General features: G+C 42.7%; 1 protein-coding gene across 15 annotated transcripts in view; it reads right to left on the bottom strand.

The window, feature by feature from the left end:
- ARHGAP40 (Rho GTPase activating protein 40) overlaps nucleotides 1-25,065 on the bottom strand; it is a 74,956-nt gene that overhangs the window by 41,796 nt on the left and 8,095 nt on the right. For 3 of the 15 annotated variants that reach the window (XM_043495671.1, XM_043495669.1, XM_043495670.1), the window contains exons 2-3: nucleotides 5,320-5,562; nucleotides 4,256-4,367 (exon numbers count right to left, since the gene is read on the bottom strand). The exons of 8 other annotated variants lie outside the window; for them this stretch is intronic. Coding sequence is in view for 3 of the 7 variants with exons in the window: in XM_043495668.1 (XP_043351603.1) it covers nucleotides 3,477-3,592 (116 nt within the window). In the remaining 4 variants the exon portion in view is untranslated. Of the gene's footprint in view, nucleotides 1-3,476; nucleotides 3,729-4,255; nucleotides 4,368-5,319; nucleotides 5,563-25,065 lie in introns of those variants that run through there. 4 more of the 15 variants (XM_038370475.2, XM_038370476.2, XM_043495672.1 and 1 more) reach the window with 3 other exon arrangements.

Genomic DNA, 25,065 nt, shown 5'->3' with positions numbered 1-25,065 from the left:
CCGTGTTGCCTCTGTGTTAGAGTAAGTGAGCTTGGTTCTATTCCAATCTCTGCTGTGCAACCTTGGGCAAAACACAACCTCTGTGTACTTCAGCCTTCCCATGTGCACAGGGACAAGTTATCTGTCTCTCAGTGGGAGAGCTAGTCTGTGTGTTAACATGCTTTGAGATCCGCAGGCAAATCATGGTAGGAGGGTACGCCAAGGATTATTTTCTGTTTGGTTCTTCGTTTATTAAAGGAAGGCCTCCTTGGAATTACAAAGATACATATCACATGTGGTTAGTATGTTTCTAATTTGCCTTACAACTACTCTAGTGCTGAATACCTACTTACTCGGTGTAGTAATTACTATAAAATAACTCAGCAGCGCCAGTCATTTCCTGTTGCAACCCATTCTAGAAGCTGGCCAATTTCACTGTGCATTAAACCAGATAGAATAGATAAGCATAGTTTACTGATCAGGAATGCTGGGAAACAATTGGCAAGAGATTACAAGGAAGGTACATGAATTAACTACTGACCAACAGCATAAAAAAAAAAAAGAAAGAAAGAAAGGACCAGAGAAAGATACATTGAAGGATCAAGTTAAGCTTCATGCTTAAGAGATTTAGGGACAGTGGAAAAACAGGAAGGGCAGAAACATAAGCTCCTTACGTGGATTGCTCAGGTTATGTCTACACTTAAACAACTAGAGTAGCACAGCTGCGCCACTGTAGTGCTTCAGTGTAGACATTCACTATGGTGACAGGAGGGATTCTCCAGTTCCTGTAGTTCAGAGGTTCCCGAACTGGGGTTCGCGAACCCCTGGGGGTTCACGAAATGTTGCAGGGGGTTCTCGGGAAAAAATTCCCTAATGATGGACAGAGCTGTCCCTAGGGACCCCGGGCAGCATGGAGCCAGCAGCCCAGAGCCCCTGGACTTCCAAGAGCTCAGCAGATCAAAGCAAGTATATCTATCACACTGAGGAGATTTAAACTTTAAGACTCCTTATAAGAAATGGAAAGGGAGGTGGATAGTTTTTGCTGTTTTTAAAATTAAACAGGCAACTAGTATTGTTTTTAAAATTATTATGAAGAACAAATTTAAGCTTTGTTGTAAGGTGTGTTGTTTGCCTGGACTTCTCAAGACCTGAATGCTTGTGTAGGAGGAACTCTTTGAACTGGATTCTTAAATACATTCATGCTGTTTCACATCTGATACTCCTTGATGAAACACAGGAGCCTTGTCTTATAACAGGCTTATTCAAAAAGTGATACAAGTTACAAAAGTGAGATCTCGAAAGAGTGTTGCCATTTTCATAAATGTAATAAAAATACCGTAATGATAAATAATAATGTCACAAAAACAAATTTTATATTTCCAAGATCACTGCTTTTCTGAATTATACTCAGATAAAGGAGAAAATCCCTGGAAATATTCATTTTTAGGAGAAGGTTTGTGAGACTTGACATCTTAGTGAAAGAGGTTCACAGGTTGTTAAAGTTTGGGAACCACTGCTGTAGTTAATCCACCTCCCCAAGAGGTGGTAGCTAGGTCAACAGAACAAATCATTGTAGCACGGTCCACATTGTGGGGTTAGGTTGGTTTAACTACATGGCTCGGAGTGTATATTTTTTACCCTGAGCGACATAGCTGGGTTGACTTCAATTTTTCAGCGGCATATGCTGAAACAGTAAAAAATGTTGACTTTGCACAGAGACAGAAGATTCCACAGCTTGGTAACCGTTCTCAGGCAAAAGCAACTGTCAAGGACAGGTTAACCTTACCATTGTTCATGATACATGAACAGTTCCTGTCTGCAGCTTGGTCATCTCGCGGAATGTCACTAAGCAAGTTCTAGAGTTCAGAGAATGCAAAGTAGCTGGCTACCAGCATGCAGAACAGGGAACTCACCAATACTCACACATGGCCTTTGCCTGCCAGATTTAAATAGAAGGGTTACAAGTAATAGGGGGAGGTGCACTCAGGGAAGGAATTTGAGCTGGATCAATAGCACTTTTCCAAGATTGCTTGGGAGGAATGGTAACAAGGCTACCATTACAGGGGGTCCCGGGTATACGACTCGGTATACGACGGATACTGAAATGACGAATACCAGGGAATTTTTCCCCATAAGAAATAATGTCCCCCACCTCGTTCCACCTCCTCCTCTGAGAGCACTCCATCCCCACTCCTGCCTCTCCCTCCCAGCGCCTCCGGAACACCAGGGGAAGCACCCAAAAAAAGCCACACAGAAGGTGAAGCGACGGATATGCGGATTGGGACCAATATGAATTGGAACATGTTCCCCTACTGATGAGCGATGGATACGTGAAACGACAGATATGGGGAAGACGTATCTCGGGGACCCCCTGTACTGGGTAAAATGATATGTATCTTAATGACAATCCAATACACATTCCATAGTTACCACTGCAGGAACAATGGATCATGAAAAGCAATTAATCTGAATACTGGGATTTTTTGCACATCATTTCACAAACATACACTTCATTGTACAGCAATCAAATTCTATGTCTATAAGACTACTGTGGAGAGATTAGTTATACAAGAGTTAAGTGGTTTATATGATGTCTGGATTTGAATGAGTGTTTCAAACCAATACCCGGCATTCTGCCTTCAACCTATTGTTTGAATTTAAATGAGAACTACTTCTATTCCAGCACCTTCTGATTGAGCAATACAGGTATTATGTTGGCAGTGTGGAGAATTAAGAACAGGTGGCTAAGTGGTTTTTCAAAAATACTAAGAGTTCAAACTATTCAATAGCCAACTGTCTTAAAAGAAACCCCCCAACTGTCTCAACGAAATACTACGTACTTAGAATCTAGTCCAGGTTTTAAAAATGTGGAATCTAAAGTAATGTTCCCCTCCCAACAGTTTTTACAAACATGTTTTTTGTTTTCCTCCTTTGTTGCTATGTGAAAGACTCAAACTGACTGTACAGCAAAACAGACCACACAGAGTATTGTGAACTTCAAAAGTACACAAACTGAAAACAGAGAAACATACATTTTCCTGTAAACCCTTTCAGATGGGATAAGCTACCCTGCTCATTCTAACAATAAACAGAAGCATGATTTTTAAATAGAGGGTCTCTGCAGCTGGTGTATATTCTCAATACAAAGTGGTAAGCTAGCTAACTAGCAGAATCCAGTAAAAGATGCTCTGATATGATGCATTGATTCTTAAGGTTTATTCTGTTTCACACAAGAACTCTGAGCCAAGAAGCATATTTATGTGACACTGTTTTAGATTAAAATGCTATATGAGAATTTGTGGAAGATCAAGATGGCCAAAGTGTGTTTTTAAAGGAATTAACTACTCTTGTTCATATTCCCATTAGGGTTTCACCTTGTTTCCACTCATTTGTATATTCTACTGGAGTTCAATATTGTTCTAACCTTACATCCTGCTTTCTGAACAGAACTTAAATGCACAGTAAAAAAGTAACTCAAAAATGTGAGCACTCCATACCTGCAAATGCCAGAGACCTGTGAATGGGAAGGAGGCTGGATGGAATGGAATACAAGTTGAGGTCTGGGAATCCGAGTTCTGGCAAACCCAGAACCAGGCTTTCCAAGTTTATCCATGGTCTTGGTTACAAGAGGAATCAATGGTTGCTTTCTTTCAGCAGCAGCAGCAGCCCATCCGTGTGCCTTTGACAGTCACAGAGCAAGGGAGTTGCTGTTATTCCTTGTGTTACATCTGCAGCTGATTGCAAAGAAAGCAACACCACAGCTCCACCTACTCATGCTGCAGAAACTCTGCTAATTGGATGGTAATTCCCTCCTCCTCCTCTCATCCACCCAGCCAGACTGATGTAATAAAATCATGGTAAACATACCTGTGACTTTAAATATACAGCTATGCAGCCCGTCCAAGAGCTATAATCATCTGTGCTGGGAAAGCAATACATACCTGAAGGACATAGTGAAACCAGCTTCTGGCGTTTGAAAACTGTATTGTTATATGTTTAGATCTATAGAAACTGTCTGCTCTACTATTTTCCACATAACTGATGCAAATCAGACAGGGAACATGTCCAAGCCCGGGCTGGTTAAACGATAACTAAAATCTCAACCATGTGAAAAGTAACTCCCATGAGTGGCATAAATAGCTCTCAGAGTAGCAGCCGTGTTAGTCTGTATTCGCAAAAAGAAAAGGAGGACTTATGGCACCTTAGAGACTAACAAATTTATTTGAGCATAAGCTTTTGTGAGCTTCGGATAAATAGCTCTGAACAATCAACCCACCTGAACTGTACCAAGGGTCCTCACAGACTGGGGTATGTTAACCTTTCAGTAATCCCATTATATCTACCAGAGGATGAGATGATATAAGTGCACAAATTGAAGCCCAAGAACTCTTGGAGAAGAGGAGAAACAAACAGTTATATGGCTGTTCCAAGCTTTGGTATCATGTTCTGAACCTATTTCCTGATGAGTTAGGAGTGTAAAGAGCAGTATTAACTGGATTACAGTAGTACCAACAACATGCAACCAAACATATGGCAAGATACAAATCCCAAGCCCAAAAACTCATTGAAGACAAGCAATATGTGACAGGAAAGGGGAAAAAGGATAAAGCAGTCATATTCCCTCCTTTTGTTCTTTCACCAGCTGTCTTCTTTCCACCTTTCACCCTCAATTGCTCTGAGATTTTTCCCGTCTGATTTTCAATGTTTGTTTTCTGCTCCTTGTCTTTTCACTAACACTGAGTTACCATAATCACTGCAAATCTTATAGAAAAATAAAATCACATTTGAAATTTACTCAGTGAAGCCATGTGAGGCTTGTCAAGTACTAAGAGATCTTCCCAATATTCCTAGCACTAATGGTTCTACGGGTCATTCTTATTACTGGGTCAAGAGAAGGGACATCACCAATTGAATTTCCTCAGAAGGACTCAGTATTTAAAGTAAGAGTATGCTAAGGCCATCTCATTTGTGAATTCCTTCTACTTATTAACACAGCCCCTATTCCAACCTATGTACTAGTAACTATAGACCCTATGTAGGTGATTCCTAACCACTGGATCTGCATAAATTTAGATCTAGCGGCCAGTCTGCACTAGTTTATTCATTGCAGACAAGCATGGCCCATGACAGCAACATGTGGCACTCTACCCACGTTGCCGTCCCTCCGCAGGGCTAACTTAGGAACTGAGTGAGGCATGGGGCTATGTGCAGGGAATCTGCAACGGGGTGAATTTCACCCCAACCCATTTGTAGAATTCAGGAAGTCTGTCGCCTGGGCATTAATATTAGCTAGCAGGGGAACATTTCCAGTTTTCTTAAAAGTATAAAAATTACCCTCACTTCTGTCGTGTTGAAGAATTTGTCCTTTTGATAGTCTTGGAGCTTGACAGAATGAATGTTAAATGTTAACAGATTGTCAGTGGGTGTCAACTGGCATCACTCCATTGAAGCCAGTGGAGCAGCTGAGGATCTGTCTTACAAGAGGTCTCATGCCAAGCGCACCATGCTCTGACACAGGCTGTAAAATTCACAGCCTTTTCTTTGCCTTTTAGATGATCCTTCCACAGCTCCCCCTTAAAATTCCTATGAAAGAAAACAAGTGCACATAACTACCTTTGCTGAAAGAACAGAGGGCACGTCACACCCCACGAACGCCTTCTCCCAGCACTTGTAGGCAGCCTCAACATTTCTTGCCTTTGCCAAACAGGTTTTCTGATAATACAAGTTGTCTGCGGGATATGCAATAATAATACAAACTAGATTCACAGTCCTGGGTTTTTAAAACGGACAGTGACTATACAAGACGATAGTTCAATCGGGTAAGCTACAAAATGGAAGCTTTTAGAGTATATAGGATGTACTGAAACAGGAACATGTTTCAATTAGTTTATGTAACTTAATTCCTGGGAGCAGAGCAGCTTGTGCACAATATTTCAAAACTGAGTTTAACAACAGGGGTACATGTATGCAACTCAGAGTTGCTCCATATCTTGTATGGGGCCAACTGGGTGAAAGTGCTCAGCCTATCACGTATTCATTCCTTTTTGCATTAAAGTTGGTGACTTGCTGGCATCTGCTAGGGATAATTCGCGTGAAACTTTTTTTTTTTTTTTGAAAGAAAGGACAGAAAGTCACACCGCTTGCTAAGCTTGTGCTCCGGGTGCAACTCCACTGTTCTGACTCTGATCTCTCACCACTGAGAATCAGGAATCTCTCCAGTGAAGTCAGTGGGATTACATGGGTATAAAGCCAAACTGAGTTCAGAACCAGGCCTCTCACGCGCATCCTCAGTCATGCATCTTTCAGATGCAAAAAAAGACACAGCCAAAAGGAAAACACAAGAATTCATTTCTGGCTTCTGAGAGCATTTGAATGAGTCATTACTGCAACCTAGCATCGGGATTCGGCTGTTAACAATATAGGTGACTCCATCACCAAACATGAGTTGCTGCTGAGTGGCTTGCCAATGCCGCACAAAACATTTTCAGACAAGTTGGCCAATACCAGTAAACCCTCATTTCGCTGGGGAGTGCGGGGGGGGGGGGGGGAGAGAAGGGGGCCTGAGGGGCGCTATAAGAGGTTCAGATAACCAGGAGGTTCAGTCAAGCAGACTGCATATGCCCCACAGGGCTGAAGCCTCCGGGTAAACTCATGTGCAACCCCCAAGAGCTCTGTAGTTACATTTCTGTGAGAATTTTGCTCCTGCAGGATGAGCTCTGCAAGAACAGTTTCAGATGATGCAACACCTTTCTAGGTACATGGTGTTAGCCTGCATCCACACTGCTGGTTAGTCATGTTAGAAGCTGATGGGCTGCGCTTACTTGAGCGGTAGCCTACACCACTGTTTGGGCCAGCCAATTTGAGTCAAAAATCACCACCATATTTCAGTTAAGCGTATGCGTGGGCATGGGACTCAAGTTAAGGGCACCACTCCAGTAAACCTTGCAGTGAAGACAAGCCGCTAGAAGCGACAGCAGAAACAGATATTGTAAAGTGCCTTTTAACCATTCAGACTTCATATATGCTCCCAAGTGAAAGACAGTGTTCATCAGAAGTGAAGGGTGAAAGTTGGTCATGTCAGCTGAAATCCCAGAAGGGAATGAGGTCCTTTGCTCAAAAAGCATGAAGGTTAGAAAACACTCTTTACATTTTACAGAGTGCCCATTAACGCTAGGTGTGCAAGACAACATTAAGTCATCCAAGTAATTTTAGCTCTTCCCCCTGCTCCTCATCAGAGATCAGGAGAAACCTCAAGTTACACTATCTATCCATCAACACATCCTTATTGAGATTAAGAAGTAATTATAGTTTTTGTAGTCCCTAATGAGATGAGCCTGTGTGATGGATGGATAAGATTATCTGAGTCTCTGCTTGTTCTCAGAATGATGCTACAGATAGAGCCCTGCGCGGATACAAAATTTGTACCCGCATCCAATCCACAATCTGCAAACATGCAGATGAGGATATCCACAGATATAAAGCAGATATCCGCAGCTTTGCATGGCTCTAGCTACAGAGACATTGTTGTGGCTTGGGGTAGTGTAAAGTAACAGTGAGGTTTATTCAATGGTAAGCAACCAGTAGCAATCAAGCAGCTACAGAGGTTTTTGGACCCTATAGAGCTCCCAAATTTGTGGTTCTACATCTCCTCCAAGAGTCAGGATCTTGGTTTTACATCTTACCTGGAAAATGGCACCTCATGCAGCCCCATGCTATGCCGGGGCATCAGTTCAGTGCTGACTCAGAAGGGAAAGCATCACCTTCAGTGAATCCCCACCATTACTTTACGTCCTGCAGCCACCTAGCTTTTAAGTCAAAGGATTCAATCCAAATACTGCACAGGTGAGAGCCTGCTCAATGGCACATATAAGACCCAACCTGATCCCAGCCTAAGACTGTAAATCAGAGGGCATAATCCTCCATTTGTGGATTCATAATCTGCTTTAAAGCACCTACGTGTTATGTGACAAACAGAGGTTCAGAACTTCAAGTGAGAATAAACAACAGGAGCAGATGACTCAGAAAAGCAGTGCAGATTCTGTTTTCATGCAAATAAAACTTTAATCTTGTAACTGATTATCTTTCTTTTTAAAAAAAAAAGGAATGATGGTCAGGGAATACACTAGCAGCTGGGGAAAACGGGGTGGATGCAGTGAGAGCTACAGACAAGCAGTGGAACCCAGAGTTACTTCTGTCCATTCAATACACTATCAGCAGTTGCAGCTGTGCTGTTCAGTTGAAAGTAGAGCAGAAGATGGGAGCTGCCTGCACAAAGCAGGAATAGATTGCATACCATAGGAGGTGGGCAGAGGAGAAAAGAAAATTTGCAGGATGGGGAAATGGAGAAGAGGGCAGGAAGAGGCACTGCAAAGCAGGCTCTGCATTCCCAAGTTGTCTCAGCATTATCCGACCAATTATCTCACCACTTCTGCTGTTCCCCAGTGTGCCTCTAAAGTGGCACATGAGAACTGAAGAGTTAATAATGAAGAAGAGGGGGGAAAATGCAGAAAATCTGTACACAAAAGCCCAGAGTTTCAAATTTTGTACATAGATTTAGGATACAACATCAATGATATTTCAGTTATAAAAGTACCTTGGGCTGTAACATAGCAGTCATCAGGCTTGAGAGCTATAGTGAACTTTGAAGAACCTTTTCCTTTATAACCCACCCATGTTGACTTACTCAGACCTTTGTCAAACATTCTCCTTTTGAGTTAAAGTTTTCCATGATTGCTCCTGCCTAGAGTAGAATTGCAACCCGTATTTCTCTTTCTTAATCAGAGGCAACTTTCCAAATACAATAGGGTTCGGGGGCAGGGCACCCAAAGAGGTGAGGGTGTGTGTAAGTAGAAGAGAGTATGTATCCTAGAGGCTAAGGTGGGGGCAGCTGTACTGGGAGGGGGTGTTACATAGAAACGTTATAATTATCAGAACCTAAAAATTTCCCTCCCCCCCCCCCCCGAGATCTCTTTTCTCATACTACACCAAAAATCCACTGAGTCATATACTTCCAGCTCCCATACCTTGTATTGGGATGCTGTATCATTCACTATGCTGTTTTGCCACTAGAGCTTATTTAAATTCTGATGCGAGTAGTTCAGACCCACCTTTGTACATTTATTTTAAAACATTCTGCATCCTGAGTTTGATTCAGTCCTGTTTGTGCGGAGCATTCATTATTGGTGACAGTTCAGGCCACCAAAAATTGATTAACTTGCACATAAATGTACATTTGCTTGGAAGTTTCTACTCCAAGTTACTTACTGTCCTGTTTCAGTCATCCATTCTGGGAACCAGAACACTTGCAAAATAGCGGTTAGGAAACAGCACCAATTTCATTATTCCTGCATTGTTCATACGCCATTTAAGAGAATGCATTTCTGCAACCTACAGTTTTGGATCCCATTAATTACATCATTTCACACTCGGGCCAAAGCTCTCCGTTTAGATATAAGCAGCTCTACAATAAAGTTTATCTAAACCAATGTACGTCTCGTCACTACTGTAAATAATGAGATTTAAAACTACCCAAAACATTTCCACTGCCCAAGGAAAAGCTGTAACAATAGACGGAAGCTCTAATACATAAAAGCCACTATTGCTTTGATGAATGAAGTTATTTACTAACCTAGTTGCACAAGTTTCTGCCTCCAAGGCATTTTTCAAAGATCGTAAAAAACTGCAGCTCTTAAATAGATTTCATATTATGCCTTTGTTTACCTAGCTGTTGAACACACACCTCACTCGGCCCCATAGGGAAATAAGAACAGTAAAGACATTAATGGCGTACAATATCTTGTATCAGGTTATATCTCTGTACCTTTAAGACATATACAAACCCGATTGCAGAGTGGAATGAGAGCCACCAGTCTAGCATGCTGACCACATTTTAGTAGTCTGTCAGGTAGCTTTAGGAATAAAAATAAATGGTGACCCTTGGAACCCACCACCAGATGACATGAAATGCTGCCTGTAACTTCAGAAGACGGAATACAAGGATGGGGTTGGAAATTGGTCAGAGCACCTTCCACCCTTTAAGTTCAGCCCCTTACCATAATGACTGAATATCCAATTTCCGTGCAGTAGTCTCAGTCCAATGTGAACTGGACAAGAGTCCACATCACAAAATACCCCAACATAACTGGTCATCTGTGCAGAGCAGCCAGGAACTGACCAAGCTGCCCTCTCTCCCTAGAGCTCACCCCCTCCACACCAGGTTTAGGACCCCCTGGCATAGTGTGATGTTGAAAGCTTGCACTACTCTTGGCTGCCGCCTACTCATTTCCATGGATAAAGAGCCTACAGAGCTCAGACTTCAGCTCTCAACTCAGCACATTCCAAACACTAATTTTATTCCCTTCCCTCCCACCCAAAGAAGTTAAAGGAGACACTCGCTATAAGACTTGAGACACTTGGGATACCCAGATGGATGGAGCTGTAGGGCAGGGCAATGCTATACATGGACCCACTATTTCTTCTCCTGCTGCCCTGCTTTTCAGCATGAACCACAGAAATTTAAGGCAGCCATCTTGTTTATTTCCTGCCCTGTAATTACAAGGATCTCAGCAACAGCTGGATGGTCACCATGAGCTCAACTTACTGTGAGTAAATGCATTTTCCAAACATCCCAAGGGGTTTACAGTTAGATAAGAGCTAAGCTATGAAGGAGCACAGCTGTGCATGTAGCTTCACCTTTCTTTGCCCGAAAGTGGGATCAGTTGCTCTCGGGTTCACAAGGTTGGGTATTGTCCAAAATGAGCTAGCCAAGCAACAACTAGTGACTGTATTTTATTTGAAATAATATTCAGGCAGGGATTATAAAGAGAGAGAGAGAGAGAAAGAATCTAATCACAGGGAGGAGGGCTGGATCTCTCAACAAGGCTATAGTGAGCTATCCCATTGTGAGCAGTGCCCAGACACAAGAACTAGCAAACTTTGAAGTCAGGATTTTTTTAAAAAAAAAAAAAAAAAGCAAATGCTGCTTCTTGTAAACTCAGTGTATTGCACCTTCTTCAATCTTGCCCCCTTTTGCATTTTTGAAGACAAAATTTATCTAGGTTCCAAAATTCCTTCTGCAATTCAAAACAGCTTGCAGCTTGTTCATTTGTTCCAAACCAGCCGCTGGTTTGGAAGGTAGAGCGGGCCACTCTCCGGAATGCCAGCATTCTGCTTTATAATAATGCACAAAGAGATCATATAAATTGAATTCACTTCTCCAGAGCAATGTTGTTTCTCTCTGTACCCACAGAACATTAGCTCCCAAGCAAGCACCCACACATCATCATGGCCAAGGTAACCTCCCGCTCTCAGTATTTTTGGACACAGGCTGTGTTTTATTTTTATCTCTAGTTTGTTTTTTGAAGCAAATGCTGCTGCACTGGTTTGTGGTTTTGGATACCAGCCAGACTCTCTTTGCTAAGCAAAGTATGACAGGAGCGCCAAACGAGAGAGAAATACATTCATCTGCTAACATTGCCAACGGGGTCCTCCATCTACTGAAATACAGATAAAGCTGTCTGCGTGTACCAGTTTAACTCCCTCGCCAACCACCCCATAGGTTGCCCTCTGAGAGCCCTTGCTCTATTCTTCACTGCAGAAGGAGAGCATTTACTTTAAAAGGACATGTTGTGCTTCAAAAGCAAGGGAGAGTTTTGTTTCCAATTCAGAGGAGCTGGGGGCACTTTTGTCTCTGGATAATACTCCCAGTTTCACCAGGACACTGACGCCCATTAGTCTCATCCCAGAAAAGAAGTCTATTTACTTCAGCTCCCTGATTAACTGCATCACTTGTCGTCTGCTTGCAAATTAGAAGCTTGCTGGGGAACCCCTCTCCAAGTGACATCAGCCAACGTTTGTACTCAAAGGCGTAATTATTGTTGCATTGGTTTAGCCTGGGATACAGGTCTAAACTTGCAGCCTGCTTCCACTCCACAAGAACTTTGCCATCCATCCAGTGGGAGCCAGAGTAGGCTCCTAAGGAAGAATTCAATTGTTTTCTTAGTCATACAATCCTTTTCTTATGGCAAATGTCATGTGACTGGGATTTACAGTCATTTTCCTCATTTGCCATCCATGTCAGTAGCGATTTGGGACCGACATAGGACAATATCATATTTAGCGTGTTGACCTTTTTCCTCTGAAAACTGTGCCATTAAAGACAATTTGGTTGCCTCAGTTTACCCCATACTAGATCTTCAAAAAAAACAAACAAAAAAACCCAAACAGTCAGATCCTTGCATCATGCACAAAAAAGCTGCTAGAATGACAGCTGAAACAAGCTCGCTCTCGGTACTTGCAATAAGAACGTAACAGTGGTGTTCACAGTACAGCTACCAGTTTCATAAGGGGGCTATAATAGATGACATCAGATACAAATCACTTAGTAGTAACTAAGCCTTTTTATAATCCTACCTCAACAACCCAGAAAAACCCTCAGTGGAAATTCTAGTTTAATTTTTCCGAGATATTTTAGGGCAAACGATAAATGGAATTACATTGATCTTAATGAAAGCCAAGATGGGCACATTGAATAGGTGAGCTGAGGAAATACAGAATTTAATTTGTGAAGTGAAGTGAAGATCTTAGAGAGAGATGAAATAATACTAAGTTCTGATTAGCTATTTTCATCAATAAATCTCCAAGTGTTTTACAATGGAGAGCAAGTACTATTATCCCCAATTTACTGGAAAATTGATACAGAGAGGTGAAATGATTGCTCAAGGCTACACAGAAGGTGGTCAGTGGTAATGGCTGGACTAGAACCCACATATCTTTACTTCCTCTCCACCATCAACATGCATCATCCTGCATCCCTCACATATCTACAGGTTAGAGCAAGGAACTGGAAGCCACAACTCCTTGTTCTGTTGCTGACCTGCTGTGTGGCCTTGCAAAGTTACTTAAGCTTCCAAGACTTCAGTTTATACCCAGTGTGCAATATGGAAATAATACTTACTTGCTTGACAGTGGTGTTTTGCAGCTTAATTTTGTTTAAGATTCTCTGATGAAAGGTATTGTATGAAGTACTAGAGATGGACAAGGAGACAGAATTTCATTCCATACAATTTAGCATGATTTTACAGTCCCCCCCCCACGCCCTGAATTTCAGATATCTCTAGATTAAGTTTAAATGAGCACACATCCATTACACAGATAGATATGCTATAAAAGTGATTTGATTTCTTAGTTCACAAATCCTGCATGTCATCATAATTGTACTATCTGAACTTCATGTCAGCTCTAGTAAGTGTTATAATCCGTCAGTTCTAAGCAGCAAAGCATGTCCTTCACAATTGATATTTTCCCCACATGTGCGTGACTCAATTCGGATGTTTTATTGTGTTCAAATGTTATTGTGAACTTTGTGTTGCGCTCAAAGGTTACAAATCTTTATCTACGTTCACAGATGTCTCCTCCAGCAGCCAAGTGGTGTTTCCTTTACCTTACAAAGTCTTCCCTTTCCTTGCCTGCTGCATTGACCGAAATTGGATGCTCATTTCTGCTGTAGGACTGCACTCATTACTTACATTCCAAGTATACAAAGAGTAGCCTTGGAGAAGCAATTCTTTGGTCATGTTTAATGTTACCAGTGTTTTGTTTGATCCTCCTTATTCATGTTTTTCTTCTGGCAAAGCACCATATCATGTACTAGTAATAGCAAAGTTCTCTCTTTTTTTTCATTGCCAAAAAGCTTTTTTAGTGTGTACTAGAGTTTAGTAAAACCTCAAGTTCTTCTGCACTAGTGACTTCAAGTAGTTCAAGTATTTATTTTACCAGCAAGGAGTGATGTAGTTGCATAACGTGCTTACTCAAATGATTTATAAACAGATCTAGGGTGTTTCTTCAGACACTAAGGGTGTGATTGTGTGCTCTCCTATTAGAAGTGCAGCACACTCAGGCACAGCTGGGTGTGGAAGGGACAGCATAAAGGTGGCTTTAAACCATTGTTGTGCCCCTGGGATTCTGGATTAGTTGAGAACTGGTGCGGCCCCAGCATAATTCTGCTATTCAGCATGGCAACAGAGCTTTGTGCTAGGACTCCACTCCCTCGTGCCCCCTACTGGCCCCTTCTGCCCACAACCTCACCCCTAGCACATTCCCGTACACTAGGACTGGCCAGGAGCCATGCTTGCATGGGAATTCTCCCCCAATTCCTGTACACCAGCACAGTGCTGCACAGAAACTGTAGCAGCAGAAATAATCTCTCCCTTACTAGTGTGTCAGAAGACAACATTAGTTGAAGACAAAGGGACTGCTTACAGTAATAAATATTTGCAGGATGAGGTCCATAGTTATTAGAGACAGTGGTGCTGTGCATGTGACACCTACAAAAGGCTATTGGAGAGCTTTATGAACTGGGTCATATTTCCATATATTGAGCCCTAGAAATTCACATGGATTGAAAATAGCTTCTATAAGACTAAAGTATCCATTCAGATCATTCTTGGTGCCAATTTATTCAAAAATTGGAAGACATTAAAAATAAGACAAAATAAGACAGTGCAGCCAGCCATTGGCTGGAGTATTTTTAGCTTTCAGCACCTGTACTTCACCATACATCCGCAAACAAAATTTGTCCCAATGGTTTTACAAGTGTTGCTTGTAACACCGGGGTAATACCTTTAGCTCAGGTCCCAGATGGACGTTTGTACTCTGCAACCGTTCCTCCATGGTGCAGATGGGAAATCACAGGCATTATAGCCACACCAGTTCAGCCAGCCCTCCTAATTCTACCCTGCAATGCAATGCCTCATGTTTAGTTTTATCCAGAACCCCTATTCTCAGCTAAAGTGCTGAAGAACCTACCCTATAATGTTTCAACAATCCCAAAATGCACCAGGTACAGGAACAAAGAATCTATGTAACAAAGAATCCTCAAGCTTCATCCCTTCAGTCCCCCTAAAACCCATGCTACTCACAGCACTCCATGGTATACAGAAGTACCTCTGCCCACAGCTACGCATCCACCACTCCATACCACTTACACAGCAGAAAAACACCCAGTTTTGCTTCACCCTCAGACAACCTGCCCCCAACTAAATATAAATGCTACTTAAGAAGAGCCCACACCAATGACTGTCATTTGGTGGTGCAAACAACCCCTGGTGGGCACTTGAGCCTGGACAGTAGTTTTGGGAAGTTGTGTGTGCATCTCTTAGTGTACAGAGTGGTATCTCTTGAGCATCATGTCTTGTTGTGACCCATCAACTGCCCTGTCAAATGTTTTCAAGATTCTAAATCCTGATTCAAGGGTTACAATATAACCATGAGCAGCCATTCATCCAACCATAACAAACAACTTGCAATGATTTCTGCAGATTGTGAACCATCCAACACACACACACACACACACACACACACACAAAGTTACAGAATATCTAGACACACAAAGTGGGGAAGGTTTGATTGCTCAATGTCCTTTTTTTTTAAAAAAAAAAAAAAAAAAACCAAAGTCCATTTCTTTCTACCATTTTTTCTTTCTCCATTTTTTTAATTCTAATTTAATTTTAATTCATTTATTTCTACCATTGAGGGTAAGAAAGTTCTTGGGGATTTTTATGTGGCGCAATTTAAAAATAGTTTAGGGAACAAAAAGTTGAGTTTGTTGCCACTCCCTTCTTAAAAATCCTCTAGTGAAGCATCTCCCTGGCACTTCCCTATTGCATACACATTTTATATTAAATCTGACATAAGTAGAAGTGTTACGTTCTGGATCTGTTTTAACACTTCAGGCCCTATTCTATTACTACTGACATAAGAAGAGAATTGAAGTCAGAGTCACACTAGCGTAAGTGAAAAGAGAATCAGGCCCTTCATTATTATTTCATATTTACATTGTGGTAGCATTCAGAGGCTCCAATTACAATCATTGCACTAGGTGCTGTACCCTGAAGATGTGGCCCCTGCTCTGCAGAGCTCACATGTAGTGAAGGATGCTTTACAAGCTTCATCAAGCCATGTGCTGGGAAAATTGTGGCCAGAAGAGCACTAGGTACAGTTTCTACACTCTGATCTGTTCTCCTCCAAAATCAGTAAGTCACACCTTGCTAGCCCTCTGCATGTCAGACCAATGGAGGGACATTCCACCAAAGGGTTTAAAGGCAAAGGGTCAAAGGATGTGTCTTTTAGCACAAACCCCATTCCACCCACGACTTCTATGCAAACTCAGACACTCAACCACTCCTGTCCCTGGCTCCTAACCTGCCTGAGAGCAAAATGAGTGAAATAAGAGTTCAATGTGATGCTAGTTTTGCAGCTTTTTTTCCACCTGCTTTCAGGATAGAACTTGAGAGTGTCATGTTTCAGATGTGAAAAGCTAAAACCATCTCTCTCAAACCAAGCTGCTGGAGATTCTGCTAAGCACTCTAGTACCAACGCAGGGTTTGGCTCCAATTTTGTTTTACAATTCTTTGCAGGAAGTAGTTTTGCAATTAACAGAAATTACCACAGCAAAGATCCATGCCACGGACCTTCTGCTTTCACTGGGGTTAGAAAACAAAACCCAGAGTTGTAACACACTAAACCAAAAATCAGAGAAGTTCTCGTTCCTGCTGCAGATCAGAATGTTTTTGGTTCTGTCACATTTATATTGGACAATGTTACTGTACTGTTCAAAGTCAGGAGAACTCCATTACATCAAATAGGGGGTTGGGGGAGTCACACTCAGACTTTAATACCACTCTTGAGCCTCTTCTATGCCGAGGATTGGTTAGGCTCCTGGTACAGGTTAAGATCAGCATTGAGGTATACCCTAGTTGTACCTAGCTCCAGAATAAGGGCTGTTCTAGAAGCCAGAAGCCTGAGCACCCAGAAACCTGAGCTCCCAATATACTCCCCAACCTTGGGCTGGCATAGAGCTGTTTACTCCAACTCTATAGGTGCTGAGGTATTTCCCTGTGCTGGAATCTGACTACTTTATAGCTCCTTTACTTTGGCAGAAAGGAGCCGGGGGGGGGGAGGGAACCAATGAATTGAGCCCTCAGATTCTTGAACTAAAGGCATCAAGTATCTCCTCTACTGCTCCCAAAAGTCACCTACCTCTCCTGCTAATTACAGAGGAAATGCTGCCTTTGAAACAGAGTGGTTACCATTACTTCCTTGTTTTTAACACTCATGTGCACAAACTGGAATAAATCCAGAGATTATGGAGCTTTAGCCAAGCAGCTGCGTTTCAGATCAGCTGCAGGGATGTATACACAGCAATCTCATGCTTACCTTCCACCACAAGGCAGGCAAGGATTTCCTTCCACTTGTGCTAGCTGTGATTTCAAACGTTAACATTGTCTGAGATTTGCCTTGGCGGAGAAAAACAACCTTCATCAGTGTATTTGTTTATCTGTTGCCCAAAAAGGATATCCTTCCAATTCCATTATACAGTGGCCATCTGTTATCGAGCTAGTGGCGCTTGGAATAAACTGATCCCTATTCACTAGAGAGCATTACAAATCAGCTTCTCGCCGCTCTAAACAAAATCTTGAATAGCTAGCAGACAGGTTCTTCACAGCTCTGTATATAACGATCCACCCTCTACCTCAGAAAATTAACATGTACAGTGCCACAAAGCCATATTTCAACTTTTACAATGCAGAAATTATGTTCCAGGTTTGCTTAGACACTAGTACATTTACTTTTTTTTTTTTTTAAGATGTCAATCTGTATAACAAAATTAGGCTACAGTGTACAGTTACATACAAGACGAATACTCCATGGGCACATGTGGATGGAGGATCATGTTCATAACTCAAGACATTTCAAGGCCATCAGCAAATAAAAAATTTTGATCATTTTTCCTTGCCACACGGCAATGCACTTATGGCAAGCTTGTTAGCTAATTCCCATTAATTCAATACAGATATTACTCAAGCAGCACAGCTATCTGTCCCCAATCTCATGACATGGCACTTGGACTGGGAACCTTGTGGCTGGCTGGCACGTAATAGCTTTTCCAAGTGAGGTGAAAGGCATCCTTCCCCTGATTCTTCTGCATAAAGTTGTCTTGTTGGTTTCTCCCTAGAAGATCTCATGGTTTATGACTAAACACTGAATATGTGGTGAGGCGGTTTGGAATTAAGTGGAATTCTGTTCTTGCTCTGCCACTAACTTCTCGGTAACTTAAAGCTAGTCACTTAGGGTACATCTTCACTGCAAAAGACCCCCAGCATGGTCGCAGCTGGCCCAGGCCAGTTGACTCAGGTTCATGGGGCTTAGGCTATGGGGCTAAAAATTGCTGTGTAGACATTTGGGCTTGGGCTGGTGCCCAGGCTCCAAAACCTCACGGGGGGGGGGGGGGGGGGAGCATGTGTCTCAGAGCCTGGGCCCCAGACTGAGCCTAAATCTCTACACTGAAATTTTTAGCCCCACAACCCTAAGTTAATTGACCTGGGCTCTGAGACTTGGTGCTGCAGGTTTTTTAAAGTAGTGTAGACATATCCTTAGGGCCTGATTTTCAGAGGCTGGGGTTGGGAGAGAGAACTGGAAGACACTCTAGATCAGGGGTGGGCAAACATTGGGGCCACATTGGGGTGGCAAAACCGTATGGAGGGCCAGGTAAGGAAGGTTGTGCCTCCCCAAACAGCCTGGCTCCCGCCCACATCCGACCCCTCCCACTTCCTGCCCCCTGACTGCTCTCCTCAGAACCCCCGACCCATCCAACCCCCCTGCTCCTTGTCCCCTAACTGCCCCCTCCTGGGACCCCCACCTCTAACTGCCCCCCAGGACTCCACCCTCCACTCCCTGTCCCCTATCCACTCCCTGCCCCCTGACAGGCCCCCCCGGGACTCCCACGCTATTCCAACCTCCCCTCATTCCCCGTCCCCTGCCGCGCCCCCCCCCCCAGAACCTCTGCCCCGTCCAACTGCCCCCTGCTCCCCATCCCGACTGCCCCCCAGGACCCCCTACCCCTTATCCAACGCCCCGACCCCCTTACCATGCTGCTCAGAGCACGCACGGCAGTGTCGCCAGCGGGGGAGGGGCTGGGAGCTAGCCTCTCTGGCAGGGAGCTCAGGGGCCGAGCAGGACGGTCCCAAGGGCTGTAGTTTGCCCACCTCTGCTCTAGATTTTCCACAGACAATGGGGTCCCATGAGAATACTGCAGCCCCCAGAACGAAAGGTCACCCAGGACATAAGTTAAAACAAAAAGCCTCCTGGTTACCTTACACAATAAAGACCTGATCCACAACCATTTGAGGCAGTCCATTGATTTCAGTGGGCATCAGAATGGGGAACAAATATTTATACTGGGCTCTTCAGTCAAGCAGAGAAAAGTAGAATACAAGCCAATGGCTAGAAATTGAAGCTAGACAAATTCAGACTGGAAGTAAGGCAAAATTTTTAAACTGTGAGGGTGCTTAACCTCTGGAACAATTTAAAAAGAATTCCATTGCTGACAATTTTTAAATCAAGATTGAATGTTATTCTAAAAAGTTATCATTAGGAATTATTCTGGAGGAATTCTCTGGCCTGTATTATACAGGAGGTCAGACTAGAGGATCACAGTGGTCCCTTCTGGCCTTCGAATCTATTAATCTAGATCAGGACTCTTAGGTCTAAGCTCCTCATACTCTTTAGCCTGACAACAATGGAAGGACGTTTTTGGTAAGTCACACCACGTCTGAAACAAACGTTACTATTTTAAAAGGCTCACATCCTCATTCTTAGAGGATTTACATTTACTTCATAAAGATGCAGACATGCCAAAAATAAAAACTCTCTGTATCGGAAAGAATTTGCTCCCCATACCAAGACCTCTCAGCGTGATGCTTCTGATTTCACTGTCAGGCTGAACCAAATTGGTATTTGCAATGCTATGTGGGCCTAGGGAAACCACAGACACACCTAGTATACTACATATCAGAAAGGATGGTCTCACACAGATTTGCTTGTTTGAATCCACAGACTCTTTCAGATCACAAAAATTAATATCCAAATGTGGATGGTTATGTTGCATCTTTCATCTGCAGGTGTTTCATAGACTGTGTACACCCAGCACCAGTGAAACAGTCACCTTTGCAGCAGAGAGCAGCAGCTAGAGAGACAAGTGCAGCAGGTCCCACAACTATAGAAGCCTCTTACTGAAACATAGCTAATCATTTAGATCTACTGGCACCAGCTTGTTCTTCCAAGGCTGAGTGTCCTGGGTGTGGCTGGTTGAAACTGTTCTGTGAGAAATCAGGGATTTTCAGTTAAACTAAGTGTTTTGCAAAGAGTTTCTGCTTTTCACAGAAAATTTCCATTTTTAGGTTAAAAAACTGAATGCCCCAAAACTGAAATATTTCAATTCAGAAATGCCACTGCAGTGTCTTGTGGGAGTTGTAGTTTGAGCGCCTTGTGGTCCTTTTATCCTCTGTCTCCCATGAGGCATTGTGGCCATCCAACTGCCATGATGCACCATCTCACTTCACAAAGCAGTCACTGGTGCATCTTGGGAGATGTAGTCCAATCAGCGAGCCCATCCTGTAGAGGAGAAAAGGAGGACAAGGCATCCAAACTACAACTCCCATGAGGCACTGCAGTTGCATTTCTGAATTTCAAAATCTAAATGCTTCTGTTTTCAGACAAAATATTCTAGTTTTTGATTTTTCACTGAAAACTTGAATTTTTCTAAGCAAAATAACCCTTTTTTTTTGCCCTACATTAGTCTTGGGTTCAATCCCCACAGATTACCATAGTATTCCATGTTTAAATAAAAATAATATGGCAGTTGGAATATAGTACTGGCCACTTGACCAGGTGGAGGCAATGACTGTGAAATGCCAAGGGACATTAGAGAGGCTACTAAAGCAGAAAGTGAAAGAATAATGGTTGATTTCAACTATCCTCATTGACTGGTATGCCTCACCTCAGGGTGTGATGCAGAGATGAAATTTCTAGACACCATAAATGACTGCTTGGAGCAGCTAGTCCTGGAACCCACAAAGGGAGAGGCAATTCTTGATTTAGTTCCAAGTGGAGCACAGGATCTGGACCAAGAGGTAACTATAGCTGACCCACTTGGTAATAATGACTCTAATGTTATTAAATTTAACATTCTTGGAAGAGGGAATACTACTAAAAACACCCACACCACAGTAACACTTATCTTTAGAAAGGGGAACTACACAAAAATTACAAGTCTTTAGAGACAGAAATTAAAAGGACCTGTCACAAGGGTTCCATGCCTGCAAGCAGAATGGGGACGATTTAAAAACACCCTAATAAAGGCTCAGACTAAGTGTATATCCCAAATCAGAAAAGAAAACAGGAACAAAAGAACACCACCATGGCTAAACAGTAGAGTAATGGAGGCCATTAAGTCAACACATACCAAGAATAAAACTCTAACAGGTTAAGTATAAGCAGGCAGGCCAAGAAAGAATTTGAGAAGCAACTTGCCAAGTACACAAAAACTAACAGGAAGAATTTTTTAAAGTACATCAGAAGCAGGAACCCTGCCAAACAGACACTGGGGCCAGTCAACGACAAAGGTGCTAAAGAAGCACTCAACCAAGACAAGGCCATTCCAGAGAAGCTAAGTGAATTCTCTGCATCAGACTTCACTGCAGAGGAGGTGGGGGAGATGCCCAAAAAGACTAGCTCTGATGGGGGTAACAAATCTGAAGTATTGCCCCACACTGATGTGTCAGTAGGAGAGGTTTTTAAATAAATTGATAAATTAATGATATATTGCAGGGGTGGGCGAACTTTTTGGCCCAAGGCCACATCGGGGTATGGAAATTGTATGGCAGGTCATGAATGCTCATGAAATTGGGGGTTGAGGTGCAGGAGGGGGTGAGGGCTCCAGCTGGGGGTGCGGGCTCTGGGGTGGGGCCAGAAATGAGGAGTCCAGGGTGCGGGAGGGGGATCAGGGCTGGGGCGCTGGAGTGGGTCGGGGTGCAGGCTCCGGGTGGCACTTACCTCAACCAACTCCTGAAAGCAGTGGCACGTCCCCTCTCTGGCTCCTAAGCGGAGGCACGGCTAGGCGGGTCTGTGCGCTGCCCCGTTCGCAGGCACTGCCCTTGCAGCTCCCATTGGCCGTGGTTGCTGGCCAATGGGAGCTGTCGGTGCAGCGGGCAACTTGCAGAGCTCCAAGGGGGACGTGCTGCTGCTTCCGGGAGCTGCACGGAGCCATGGCACGTGTGGAGCAGGGCAAGCCCCAGACCCTGCTCCCGCAGGAACTTGAGGGACAGATTAAAATGTCTGAAGAGCCGGATGCACCTGGGCCGTAGTTTGCCCACCCCTGATATATTGGGTCTTTTATTGATCTTAAAGGTTCTGTGGTCATTCTCAAGAGTATGATTTGCCCAGATGTCCTCAGCCAACATTCTCTCTTTCCGTATCCCTGTTTAGTGTGCTGTTGTAACAAACCATAGCTGTATAAGAACAGAAGAAATGATATATGGTGTCAGACCAATGGTCAGTCTAGCCCAGTAAGCTGCCTCCAAGAGTGGCCAGTAACAGAGCTTTGGGGGGCGGAGCGGTGTACAGAAGAGGGCAATTTTGGAGAGATCCACCCATCTTCCCCTCCCAGGTCTCACAGTCAGAGGTTTAGTGTTGTTTGGAACATGGGATTACATCCCTGACCATCTTGTCTAATAGCTGTTAATGGACCTATCCTCCATGAAATTACCTAGTTCTATTTTGAACCAGTTACATTTTTGGCCATCACAACATCCCATTACAATGAGTTCCATGGAACAATTGTGCGTTGTGAGAAAAAGTATTTCCTCATTTGTGTTCAACCTGCTGGCTATTCATTTCATCGGGTGACTCCTGGTTTTTTGTGTTGTGGGACTGGGTAAATAACACTTCTCTGTTCAACCACACCAGTCATGATTTTATAGACCTCTATCATATCCCCCTTTAATTTTGTCTTTTCTAAAATGAACAGGCCTAATCTTTTCAGTCTCTTCTTGTATGGAAGCTGCTCCACACCCTTGATTGTCTGTGTTGCCCTTCTCTGAACCTTTTCCAGTTCCACTATATCCTTTTTGAAATGTGATGACCAGAACTGGACGCACTATTAAAGGCACACCATGGATTTATATAATGGCATTATTATATTTCAGTCTTATTTTCTATCCCTTTCCTAATAGTCTTTTTCACTGCTGCTGCAGATTGAGCTGAAGTTTTCAGAGGACTATCCACAATCATGCCAAGATCTTTCTTGAGTGGTAACAGTTAATCTAGAATCCATCATTATATATGCATAGTTATGATTATTTTTCCCCCAATATGCATTTCTTTGCATTTATCAATGTTGAAATTTCATCTGCCACTTTGTTGCCCACTCACCCAGTTTTGTGAAATCCCTCTGTAACTCTTCACAGTCAGTTTAGGACATAGCTATCTTGAATGAGTTGTATCATTTGCAAACTTTGCCACTTCACTGATCACCCTCTTTTCCATATCATTTAAGAATATGCTGAACACCACGAGTCCTAGTACAGATCATTGGGGTACCCTGCTGTTTACCTCTCTCCATTGTGAAAACTGACCATTTATTCCTACCTTTTGTTTCCTGTCTTTTAACCAATTATTGATCCATAAGAGGACTTTCCCTTGACTGCTATATAATTCTATACATCCTCCCCACAATCTATAGAAAAAGGTACCACCATTAAATTCCAGGGTTTTATAGAAATTACTCTCTCATTAGTTTCTGTAGGCCTTTTCCATAAGAAATACACAGACAGCAAGCTAAGGATGAAACTGAGGAAACAAGAGAAAGAAGAAAAGGAGTACTTGTGGCACCTGAGAGACTAACAAATTTATTTGAGCATAAGCTTTCATGAGCTACAGCTCACTTCATCGGATGCATTTGGTGGAAAATACAACTCTGAAAAGAGAAAGAAGGGAAGTGAAAATAGCCATTGCCATTTCGTTAATTAATGGCCCAAGTTTTATTTCCTCTTTGTCTCGGTGTTGAGTTCACATAGGTCAGGAACAGTTCCCATCTGAGCAAGAAAAACATCCATCATGCTGGACTTTGACACTACAGGAATTGTTTCACAGCACAGTGTGGGACAATGCTAGAAAAATTCCTGTAACATATAGGATGAGAAGAGTTGTTTTCACTGCAACTAAAATTCCCTCGATTAGGGGAATTTGACATGAATTTTGTCAAGAGGGAGAGGGAAGAGATCGCCGAGTAATGTGGTTGACAGTCATCTTATTGCATGAATGTTTCTGATGTGCATAGATTGATCCCCCAACACCAAAACATGGGTCTTTCCAACTGGAGGTGAAGCACTAAATCCATTAACTAACAGGAGCAGCAGGGCAGCTATTTCTCTGTGAGCCAGCCACAGAGGGGGATGCATAGCACACTTCACAGATGTGTTACATGTACGTCTTCCAAGATTACTTTAGTGACAGTGTTCTCCACTGCCATGAAGCAGATCCAAGTTTAACTGCCTCATTGCTTGATTCCTAAGCTTCCAGTGCTGGATAGCTGACGGAAATGCTATTCATATGGAAACAATTATCTTGGAGGGAAAAGAACTCCTACACTGATGGAGCAAAATTTCAGAAGATTAAAAAAAAAAACCTGAAAACATTGCAACTCCTAGAGTAACCTACCCTGGGGATTGGACTTTTCTGTAAACTATGCTAGCTTTTTAATTTCCTTTGTCTTCTCAAGCATCCACCCTAACCCTGCCAGTCTGAAAGCCAATGTAATGAAAGAAAGGAACTTCATGAGGATTTATTATTAGATCTCCCAATAGATTACAGGTTCAGATGTTAATACTATTTCAGGCAACATGGACCAGCTCTTCCCCAAGGACTCTGCAGCTACAGTTTGTCAAATATGTAGTAATGACCTGCCTTTAGTCACTTACAATTGAATACAAAAGCCAAGTGCATAGATTATTCCTAAAATAATCTATGAACGGTAAAGGAAGTATATTACTATATACAGATTAATCATTATCTTAACTGATCATTTCTATACTTCATATTGCTCAGATTTAATTAACTAGAAGTCTTGCTGTGCTGTGTAATGATTCTGTTAAGTAGAAAAATCGCTTTAGGTTAACAGAGCTTATTCTCTTTTGAAGCTATGTTGATGGTAAAAAGGGAAAATTAAATTAACGTAACAAAGGCTATTAT

Source organism: Dermochelys coriacea, chromosome 13 (genome assembly GCF_009764565.3).
Source record: "Dermochelys coriacea isolate rDerCor1 chromosome 13, rDerCor1.pri.v4, whole genome shotgun sequence".
Lineage (NCBI taxonomy): Eukaryota > Metazoa > Chordata > Testudines > Dermochelyidae > Dermochelys > Dermochelys coriacea.
This window is presented reverse-complemented; position numbering and strand designations above follow the sequence as displayed.